Here is a 12067-nt window from a genome sequence, read left to right on the forward strand (position 1 = left end):
GTGGGAGGGGTTGGTACAGATGGACTGTTTACAAAGGGCAGCGGTGCCACTGGCATGCTTTACATCTCCTCTGTCAGCTGCCCTGATTTTCCAACTTACAGGAGAGAACAGAGGGGAGAAGAGCACTGGGCAGTAGATGCTGACAAGCTTTGTTGGGTGTGGCGAAGCGGAGTGCGCTGTGCTTAAATAACAAAGAAAAAACTTCACACTCCACACAGTGTTCGACAGTATATGATCGTAGTCCAGGAGTTTTTTGGTGATGGCATGTTGGGTTCTTTTTCCACCTTTACTAGTTTTGTCTACTTTCACTTCTTAAACCCCCATGGGGCTGTACTTGTTTCATTTAGCTGTGGGTTGTATGTGGAAAGAGTGAAGTTAACTTGATATTGAATATTCTCTAAATATATTCTCCCAAATATTAAGTCCAGTGGGTGAAACTTGTATTGCTATCACTCGTCTCGCAGTAATCACTGACACATTTATCTCAAAATGTTGCTCATTTGCTTTACAAATTACCGAAAGTGAAAGACACAAATATCCTCTGAATAGCCAATAATCAATATGGAGCTTCACTTTACATCTCTTTTTAAACATGACGGCAAGTGTTGCATGTTGAGAAAGAGTGAGATGAGCCACTTATGCAATATGTCTTCTGGCTGCATAACATTATGGAGTTTTGAAGTTTATCATGTATTCAGTGATGGATTTCTCCCAGTGTAATGGTTGAACATTGGTCTAAAATGGAGAATGCAAATACAAATGTTTGCTCTCTTTCACCTTTATAAATCACAAATGTCAAAACATGACATTTAGGGTTTTGGCCGGTAACACTAGGAGCATGAAAAATATCCTCCAAAAGAAAAGAAAAGGAATAAATGATGCTTCATCCATGGTTACATAATCAGTAACTGTAGTTTTTTAGTGTTTTAGGATGGATTTTCCCTGTTATGATGCAACAGATGTGATAAATTTGCCCTTTGTCCATATAATAATTCAGAAGAAGATATAACATACATGGTTAAATAGACAGGAAAAAAAAAAAACACCAGCATGTTCTCAGGCGGTGTTGTGGTGTAATATTTTGTACAATCATTAGGCAAAGATTCGCTTTCCAAACTTCTCCTTGAAGTGAAACGCCATGGCAACAGGGGCCAAAAAGCCATAGACATGGCTCTGAGGTGAAGTCAAACTACTCAAAGATGCTCATGCAATCCAAATAGCCCCGAGGTAAGCCCTTCCAACAGGAACTTGGCTACATTTGCAAAAGTTCTTCACTAATCCTGTTAATGAAGAAAACTGTTCACAGTAACAAAAAAAAAAACATGATTACACTGTGCACCCATGTAGAACCTGGCACTGACAGAGAGCATAAAAGCGTCACTATTCATTTTTTTAACAACGCACTTCACAGTGTCTCTTTCTTGCTGAGGTAATGTCTTTTTTCACTACCAGGAGTGAGGCTATCTGGTCTCCCCTATAAGAAAAAACAGACAGGTCATGAGGCTTGGTGGCCAGTGTTCATCTACTAAAGGATTTTCTAATATCCTGCATGGCAGGACCGGAGCGTAATAATGCAATTAAGACGGTGAGGTGTGCTGCAATGAGAATCTTTACTGTGGGACATTGGCTCCATTCAAAATTAATTAAATTAACCTAGCTTTCTGCTAATGTTGCACCGCGAGGCATTTTCATTTGCAAAAGATTCTCTCTCTCTTTTTTTTGTTCAGTGGTGATCTTTCCAAATTTCAAGACCTTTTTTTTAACTGATAAACAAATGGCCGTACGTGCACAGGGCTGCGATCAGGACAGTGGACGGGGAACGTTGCGAGGACCCTGTTGGAGATAAGTAGCTTTCAGAACTTTACTGCTAAAGTTCCACTGCTTTGTGGAACAGTGATCAATCCATCAAATGGACAGAAGTGATACTTTCACTCAACAATTTATGGTATTTTTCAAAGCACAGGGCAACTTATGTCGCTGGATAGAAAGATGTTAAAAAAAAGTAGAGACCACACCCTCTATACTGTGAGGGGTCCACGTGAATGGTGCTTCTTTCTAAAGGACCACACCAGTGATATACAGTAAGCCTTACCAGACAAACCACATAACGTTTCTATTAGTGCTGGCCCTTTTTTGAGAGTTTGTTGTGATGCATGTCATTGAATCCTATTTGCACGGTCTAACAGAAACATTATGAGGAGCTGCATGTCACAATACTACAAACTTTTCCACATACTGTAGCCTTGTACACCAGCTAATGTAAATGTTAGTATTATGTCATGTGATTTACACTTGACTACTGTTAGACCAAATACAATCATCACTACAGTTTTTGAGGTTTGTGCAATAATATATGAAGATATGAAGCTTGCTCTGGTCCAGGGGGTTGAAATGATTCTCGGCCTCAGCAGTAACGTAGGCGCTAGCAGCTGGTAACCGTTGAAATGAAGGCAAGTAGGTTTCTCTTTACAAAATCTAAACTAATTACAGATCCACGAATTCTCCTGCATTCAAGATTCAGTAAAAAGTAGTGTCTGTAGTTATGATTGTGTTTGAAATGTAACAGTTAAGATGAAGTGCACGCAACTCGGCAAAGCCAAAACAGCTGCTCCCCAGGTTTGACTGAACTTTGTTGATTCACTGATGATCTGTTTTGTGATCGCCACCTTAGATATGCAGTGTTTTGGAAAAGGAAATCATCTCATTGTCTCATCGCTTAAAGCTGTGACGCCTGCAGTTTTCTATATGTGTCTGCAACAGTTTTGCTGCTAAAAGCTTATTGCTGTGGTGTATTTGTATTGTTTCTACAGACCCAGCCTCTACATGGAGCAGTGCAGTCAGGATTGTGAGACTTTCCCTCCGAATTTCTCCTCATAAAGCTTAAACAAAGCAACTATCTCTGTTATTCCGAACTAATATCTGCAACACTTGCTGTGCACAACAGGATGCTCCTGGCACATGACACCAGGGGATCAGAAGAACATATGTAAAAGCCGTACACAGTATATGAGTAGAGCACATGGTGAGCTCTCTGACACTCCAAACTGATGCTCTGTTTCACCTGAGCTGTCAAGGCTTGTGATAGAGGGACACTTTAAGCTTGTACAGGGGGGTGGGTGAGTGTGTGTCGACTACATGGTGCATGGGGTTGCATAGTGTACAAGGCCCGCCCCCCCCCCCCCGCTGTGTCCGGGGAGGAAGAGCCAGGACAGAGGAGCCCTGGGGCCAGGAGCCTGGGAGGACACAGGGAGGTCACTTCATCCACTGGTGTCACACTCTAATTCATCTGTCAGGGCCTGCGCAGGAGCAACATGCACACACATACACACCGCAGTACACAAAAACACACTGTTGCATGGGGACATAACTCTCTGTCTCACACACACACACACAGAGTCAGATGGTGAGGTGACAATAACTTACTTTAGCGGCTTTCAACAGGATCTCTCTCTCCTGCTCGTCCTTCCTCTGCTTCTCGATTCTCTCCAGCTGCTCGAAGAAGCGGAGCTGAGAGCGAACGTCTGCAGACTGCTCGTAGCACTCATCGTCCTGACGAGAAGACAGAGAGAAAATCACTGCGACGGCAACAGTTGAAAGAAGCTACGGCTCCCGTTCAGGGGAGCCGCTGAGGCTTTGGGCACAAATTTCAGAACTTCGGGGCAGCCCTCAGTCCATCTATACATACTAAATGACCGCGAAAAATAAAAATTACATCTACGGGAAATAAATTACTAGGGCATCTATTTCCCTGGAAGCAGTGTGGTAATAAAATATTTGTCTCACATCAATTACAGAAAATTGAAAGACCAAGTTTGTCAAGATGAGTCATGTAGTCACGTCCACTTTAAGGAGCTAAATAGTAATTACTGTCATACATACAGGGGGTCTTTCAACATCAGTAAATCAGCCTGAACAGCAGATGAATAATCACTTTTGATAAGACAGTTGTTCTACTGTTTAGTCTGCAACTATGATTATTTTCAGTATCAATTAATCCTTAAAGAGAACAGCAGCAAATCCTTGTTGGGAGCAGCAGTTTCTTTTGGCCATTCTGCCTGCAGATCACATTTTGTTGATAGACAACCACTCGTTTCAGCTCTGCTCCTCTGCGGATGTAACTGTGTCACTTTCTGTTTTGACACTGTGTGTCCTCATTATTAGTTTGGAGTGATACTAAGAAACTGGGAATTTTATGTATGGGTTTTATAATTTTTCCTGACTCATTAAAACTTTGTGGAAATGATATGCAGTTTCCTGATACCAGATGAATAAAACACCTCGTCCGGGTGTGAGTGATTGTGTGCGCTGACTGCAGCTGTGGTGGAAGTGATTTCAGTATCCTTGCCAATGCATACAAAAAAGCATGACGGGCTCCCATCACAGTTAAAATCTATGATTACAATCAAAGATTACAACAAAGAAGTCAGGGATGCCCCGCTGATAAGCATGAAAAACACCCTCGTCATTAACTGCGCATTTGGTTAAACCAACGTTAAGTCGCAGCTCAACTGGAACGACACCAGCCTGAACGCAACAACAGACTCCAGCACAGCAACTTTTTCTATTTACAGACCGAGCTTCTCTTTGCATATGGCGCACCACCTCCCACTTGGGAAATGGAAAGGCAAGTGTAAAAGCCAACTTTTGTAGGTCATCAAAAGTTAATAGGATAATTGCTTATTTCACATGTTTGTGTGTACGTCTGCGCGCCTCCTCTGCAGCTCTGTTCTCCTCGTGCACTTGATTTCTATATCACTCTCTTTTCCATCTGTGTGTGTGTCAGGTCTGCGTGTGTGTGTGGATGAGAGAAGCTGGGTGGCACAGAGCACAAAGACACATCAGAGGAGGCTCATCGCCAGCACCCCTCCACTCCCCCCCGCTCCCCTCTCTCTCATCCAGCCTCCTTCCTCTTTGTTGCAGCGCTGAGCCCGCACTCTTGCCGTAGCTCCTGCTGCCGCCGCTGAAGCCCGGTTGCTCTTTAAGGCCGCTTTGTCTTTTGGTCTTTTCTCTTTTTTTTTTTCCTCTCTCTTTTTTTTTTTCGCTGATGTCAACAGAGTGGCTTCACAGAGCTTCATGCCTCTCTCACACACACCTCATTTACAAAACCACAAAAAAGGGAAAGACCGAACGAAAGGAAGAGGAAGAAGAAGCACAAAACAAGATGGGGACAGCTGTAGCGATGCTCTTGCTCCCTCCTCCTCCTCTTCCTCCCTTCGTGGTGTCATGAAAAACACAAGTTTCCCCCCCAGTTCTCCCAACAACGCCAAGATTTGGGATTGTAGTTGAGAAGGATTTGTGCTTTAATGCACACCAATTAAATGTGGTTATATAGTTACATTCAAGGGCCACAAGAGAGGAAGCCACCAATAACGAGAACAGTATGCAGGTGAGCGCAGACGAGCGCTTAGAAGTTCTTTCATACCTCAAGTTTTGGCTGACTGACTGAAAAGTCTGAGCTCTCATGTTTATCAACTCAAGGGTAAAGAAAGATTTCTCACATGAACTTTTATGTGCGTATGTTAGTGGTAACTCTGCTTTTTTTGGTCTGTGAGTTTATGTGTGAGGCAGATAAAAGTGCACTGGTGTGCATGCCAGTGTGTGTCTGTGTGTGTGCCGACGTCGGGAGCATACAAACATGCCAAGTTTGTGTTTAAGTGTGTGTGCTTGAATATCCTGATGAAGTTTGTTTCCCAACTCCACTGATTTAGTATCTCCTCCCTGAGTTTTGGTCCAGTATTGACTTCCCTACATATTATCATGATTACATTATTTCCCTGCATATCAGTCTGCCCATTCATATGAAGGGTGTGTTGGATTTCTCAGGGATAATTTACAGGATTTGAAAGGAGAAACATAAATGTTCGATTAAAGTGTCAGTGGTGCTGCTGTCTAAAATAAACAACTAAGGAGTTGTTCATTCTGACACACTTCTTAGAACGTGATCCACACAGACTTTGCCAAAAAAGGAACAATATGCTTCTCATTCACCCCCTCAACCTCACACTGATGGTGGCAGAGCTCCAAGTGAGGCACTTGTCTGCCCATCAGGAGCAACATGTGGGGTTCAGGTCTTACTCAAGGACACTTCGACATGTTTACAGGACGAGATCGAACCACCAGCCCTGCAATTAATGACCCACAGCCGACCGGAGCAGTACAGTGCATGCAACAGAGAGGGAGGGATGCTGACTGGCTGCAGTGAGTGCTGGAATGAGTGCTTGATGAAATTTCAATAAAATACTGTAGAATTTTCAACTTTATGTGCCCACCTGCCTTCTGCCTCAGCAAGCAAGTTCATTTCTGCAGGTAAAATCCAGTCTGACTGCCTCACTTTAATGACCAGCTAACATAACAAAGCAGCTGCGTTTCACAAAGTCAGCAAACAGATGGGTGGTGCATTCTGGGAACGCTCCCGACTGGAGACAAGGCAGGGCTTATTGCGATTATACTCTACGAATTTAGAATTTTTACTGAAGATTAAAGAGGATATTTGATTTTTCCCAGTGTCACCTGTATGTTAAGCAGCAGGTTAAGCCTCTCGTGCAGCATAAGTGGAGCACAGAAAAGCACTCTGTGTGTGTGTGTGTGTGTGTGTGTGTGTGTGTGTGTGTGTGTGTGTGATGATGTGTTTGCGTTCTTCCTACCTTACAGGAGTCCAGTCGGTGCTGTGCAATAGTAGAAACTTTTTCCACCACAGTACGAAGTCGTGACTGTGTGGCGTGTGAGATGAACGTCACTGCCTCCATGGGGACCTCCGTGACTCCAAACTTCTTGGCTGTGCAAGACAGATATAGATACACACACACACACACACACACACACACACACACACACACACACACACACACACACACACATTTGGGACCAGATGAAACTTTTCCAATCAGTGTATAATCTAATATTAAGTACGACACCTCTTTCTCACACAACAGGTACTGTTAGTACTTTTGCTTCTCATAATTAAAACCTCATTTCTTGTTCACCTCACTGGTTCTGTCCCATTTACCGTGTCGGTCCTCCACTTTAACGTGTTGGAGCTTTTATAATATAACCTTTATTCTCACTTTTAATTTACTACTGGGATAAAGAGGTTGAGAGCGACTGTTTTATCATCATGCCTCTTGCTTCCACCACTTGCCATTTTGAGAAAAAACATCAGCTAAGCATGTCGAAGGTAATTGTGTCACTACTACTCACAAACACACACCAACAGAAGACAACCACAACCGTCATCCAGTACCTCCACTCACACACACCCACTGTACTCACACACATTCACACTGAACAACTGTCTGGATTAGTATGTGCAATTAACTCCCAGAAATAGGACTCATCATACAGAAAAGTTAATTTGTTTCACAGTCTTAGTGCAAATTCCAGAGTGGCTTTACTAGCTAAGCTCCTTCAAGTGTGTAAACGACATTGACCATCTCTTTTCGTAGGAGAAGGATAATTTAGTTTCCTTGGAGCAAAACTCATCTGAAGTCATAACAAAGGAGAGGAGGACAGACTTTGGTAGGGTTACTATCTGTTTCCAACTTCCTTTTAAATTATTCCATTACCATAATTTTCTCTCTGGCACCCTTTTAAGTAAACCACACCAATTATTTAAATCAGCTGAACAATACATATACTCCTCACCCGCTCAAGCTTTGAAATGGATGGAGGCAGCCCTGTTAGCCTTATAATTACAGTGGCAATATATGTAGCAATGTCACAAGGTCAGAGAAAACACTAAAAAATAAGATCTCTCAGAGACATTAATATTTCAGAGAGTGTTTGAGACACTTAAAAGCCAAAACAGCCACATTTCTTTGAAAAACAACCGCTCTTCAGCATGTACTGATGCTGATACCTACACAAAAGGGCCAATAACAGATCTAGAAACAGACGAATGAACCGCGCAGCTTTAATATTTTGCTTCCTTTCTATATGAAAGACCGAAAAAGAAAACAAGAATAACCTGCACAGAAGATTGTAACATCTCCAGTTTGGTTGACATGTTGCATTTTAGCCTCTAGGGACGACCATGTCAGTCAAAACTCTCTAAACTAAGCTGATGAACAAGGCAAACATTACACCTGCTAAACATTAGCACTGTCACTGTGAGCATGTTAGGACGCTGACATTAGCATTTAGCTCAAAGTACAGCCACACAGAGCTGCCAGCACAGACTCTATAAGTTTGAGGTCTGTGACTATCTGCATCTTTAAAATTCCTTCTTATTCCTTTAGAGGAATATAAAGACACAAAATGACTTTTAAACTCACAGAGACAGTTCGCACACTCGCATTTGGACCTTTTAGGCAAATGTGTCCACGTACTCAGAACTAAAAGCCCATCCCCTATCTGCGTATACATCCACTTTTTACACATGCAGCTGGCGTGCACATTCCACACGGTCATAAATTTTGGGCAATGCACCCTTACAGCTACATGGAGACAGAAAGTAAAAAAATTGGCTAAAGACTCAAACACATGGTGATACAAACATAATCGAGATCAAGACGCAAGCAGTTTGGAATGTGATCAATGCAATGATCAATGCAATGATCTCAAACTGTGTTTAAAGTTGCTCGATCACTACTTGCATCGTGCCAAAGAAGTCTTGTTTATATATAGTATTTCAAGAAATTCAGCAGTATTTTTGGCAGAAAAACAAGGGGCAGCATGAGAAACCTGAGCTGTGTTGGAGGGCTGAACCAACAATAACTTGAACTTAATTCTGCTCAACATCAATTTTCTCCCATTGGAAAAGCAGTAAATTATATATTTCGATTAGCTGCTACTGGTAAAAAAGGATATTCTGTAAATATTTCTATAAATATATGAAACTGTGGTGTAGGTCAAATAGGAAAATAGTCCTATAGAAGTAATGAACAGTAAAAACAAAAACAATCATTACATCAGTGTTTCATTGTATTTTTAACATGTTCATCTTCACAAATACTGAAAAGGTGTTTTGTAGTATGTTAAAGATCAGAAGTTGGTCAATTTTATGCAAAATGTGCTTTCAATGTTTTTCACTTCATTTTACTTGTTCAGTGGAAAAATTCAGTCTGTCTTGGGTTTGAACAAGTGCATTGAAATCTGGCTGAATGTCTGTATTCTCTTCAAAAAACGGTTCACTTTTTCTGGCCATTTTGTGGGATATGACATAACTTGTCTTGACTGCTGCATCTCTGGATGTGCACAGTTTAGTAAAAAGTCCTTGTTGATTTTGCAGATTAGCTAGCAAAGCATCCGACTCCCTTGCACGCTCTGGATCAGACAACTTCTTGTATTTCTCCTCGTGTTTGGTCACATAGTGGCGATTCAAACTGTAATCCTTGAACAGAGCGACCTGTGGACCACAAACTGAGCTCACGGCTTTACCTTTGACTTCTGTACATAAATATTTAGCAGTCCATGTCTTGTTGAAAACGTGGCATTCGAAATCAGCTGACATTTTGAGGGCTAGCTGGCCAGCAACACTTGTAGCTGTTCACCCACGCCATGTGCGTCCTTACGTCAATTTTTTTTAAAAACGGCACGCTTTTCAAAATAAAAGCAACACAGTACTTTTTCATTTATGTTCTAATTTACAATTGACCTCACGGGGGCCGGACAGGGATGCCCTGAGGGTCGGATGTGGCCCGCGGGCCGTAAAATGCCCAGGTCTGGTCTATGGTGTCCTTTCCATCCACTTGTAAACACTTGTAGACTTGCAGTGCTTATTAACATAGGACTTAATTGAGGGTATCTGGAGTTCTTTCATGAGTTTGCACATATTTTTCACGTATTCTGTGTGTCATGCTGCTCTTCATACACTCTGGGCTAAAGTTAGATTGTAACACTATGCGGCACCGCATGTGCTGTAGCTGTCTGCTTATTAAGTTCAACACAGCAGGCAACATCAAGTAATCCAATGGAGAGACACAATCTGCATTAAGACCTGGTAACTTCAATATCTACTTAGTATAGAACTGAATGGTATCCATAGCAACAAGGGTCCACCTGAAAAGTAGCTGGCAGTGAACATGGAAAATGTCCTGAATGACCCATCTATACTAAATTATAACGCCTGCAATGGCGATTCTTTCTTTTCTCTGCCCACAAATGCATCATAACCCAAGACCCCGAAAAACCTGAACTCCTCTTGAGAGCAGCTGCTCCCCCCTCACCGTTTCCTGGAGGGAACCATGATCTCAGGTGAAATCCTTTCCACTCCACATTAGGACTCAGAGTCCAGTAAAGCCACAAGGACCACTCCAACCTCAAATCTAGCAGAGATGCCATCACATGAAGACAGATCCTTGTTACAGTCCACACTCGTCTTAAATGGGCTTGACAAACACTGCTTTTTGTTCAGAATGTACAGGGAACAAATTGCTCACAAAGTAACCTCTGGACACCATACTCCCACTGCCGAGGTGCTAAACACGCTCATGAGCTTATTCCAGATCTACAAAACACACACAGACCTTAGCAGCAAATTCTATTGACCCTTTGATGATCAGTGAGAGTGTAAAAATTTGGCGTTGTGAACTGTGACCTGCAGTCAATAAGGGACGTTTCATAACCGGCAAAAGTCTCCTTTCAAGGACTGTGGCATTCCCTGAGCAGTTTGATTCCTCCTCTAGACCCCATTTTTAAAAATAGGGACCAGCAATCATTTGCCAGTTCCAGGGCAGAGTTCCTGACATCCATCCCTGACAGTCTAACAATATCCAGAGACTGAAGTATTTCTAAAGTGTGAACTGTGCTGCCGTCTGAAGGTCCTGTGTATAACTGTAGAATCTAGAGGGGAGGTCGCAGATTACAACCAACCCATGCCTCACCCTTCCCTAAGGTGGCTGCTGAAAATGCAAAAGGCGTTTGTCTGTTCTTGGCTACTGTACAAACATGGCAGTGCAACACAGTGGACTCCATAGAGGAGGAGCCGCTCCCTCTGTGGATATAAAGATCTCATTTTAAGGTGCCAAAAATCAATCTAAACGCTACACACTGGGCCTATAAGGGTTTCACAGATTCATGCATAAATTCTTTTAACTTGACTTGCCAACAGGAACTGCATTCAAGACAGACTCAAAAAAACACAGAGGAGACAAAGCAGGAAAAGCCTGAAAAAGGCGTCCGACTGTGTTTAGCAAAGCAAAGGCTGAGTGTATCTGAGTGTATGTAGCATCAAAATACCACAGCATGGTGAAATAAAGGCAGGATGTAGCTGCTTCTGTAGCAATTTGATTATTTAGTGGCAGCGTCTGCTTCAGTGATGATTCACTGTCAAGCTCCAGTAGCTAACATTTGTGTCAAGCAAAGTGACACGTAAGCGACTGCACAACCTCCTGCTGTTGAAGAGAGTTGGACAAGATTAGATACTGTAGTTTAGTAGCTGTACTGGTAGCTATAACAGGAGAAGATAATGCCATTGGGCCAAAAATTAGGAACCCAGAGACCAGAAACAGCGGCTACTGGTTAAACACACTCCATTGTTCCTGACGCAGATAGAGAGATATTGGAGCTCTTCTCTTGCAATTGCAGCCCTGACATGTTTGTGCTGACCAGTGTTTTCCCCAGTAGCAGGTCATGCTAGATTCATGGTCAAAATGACAAGATGTGAGCGCGGCATGAGGCACTTCCTTTGTTTTGAAAGTGAATCATGTTCAAGTTACAAGACATAATGCTCGAGAACGAAAGGCATCTGATAAGAGTGAACCATTTTTTGTGTCAATGCTATTATTTCTCTTCAGCCATTAGCTTGTGCTATTAAACGATATTCAAGTGTGACGCTGAGGAGGTAGTCTACGCATGACTGCTTGCTCTAATTTGATTTCGGGTCTTAGAATTTGATTATTTTAAGACATATGAAATAGATTTAAGACTGTGTGTTACCTGTCGTGTGTTGCATACCTGCTCTGTGTATCAGTGCCCTGTCAGTCCCGTCGTGTCGGACCACGTGTGTGATAAACCCATGTGCACGTATGTGCATGAGTGTGTGTGTGTGTGTGTGTGTGTGTGTGTGTGTGTGTGGACCGTTAAGGTATCTGTGGACGATCATCACTTTGAGGAGCTTTCCAAGAGAGCT

General features: G+C 42.5%; 1 protein-coding gene across 2 annotated transcripts in view; it reads right to left on the reverse strand.

Moving 5' to 3' along the window:
- Window positions 1-12067, reverse strand: part of LOC143330245 (transcription initiation factor TFIID subunit 4) — an 88415-nt gene that overhangs the window by 43382 nt on the left and 32966 nt on the right. For both annotated transcript variants that reach the window (XM_076746681.1, XM_076746770.1), the window contains 2 exons: window positions 6645-6775; window positions 3424-3549 (listed from right to left, as the gene is read on the reverse strand). In XM_076746681.1, coding sequence (XP_076602796.1) covers window positions 3424-3549; window positions 6645-6775 — 257 coding nt within the window. The remainder of the gene's footprint in view (window positions 1-3423; window positions 3550-6644; window positions 6776-12067) is intronic.

Source organism: Chaetodon auriga, chromosome 1, assembly GCF_051107435.1.
Source record: "Chaetodon auriga isolate fChaAug3 chromosome 1, fChaAug3.hap1, whole genome shotgun sequence".
Taxonomy (NCBI): Eukaryota; Metazoa; Chordata; class Actinopteri; order Chaetodontiformes; family Chaetodontidae; genus Chaetodon; species Chaetodon auriga.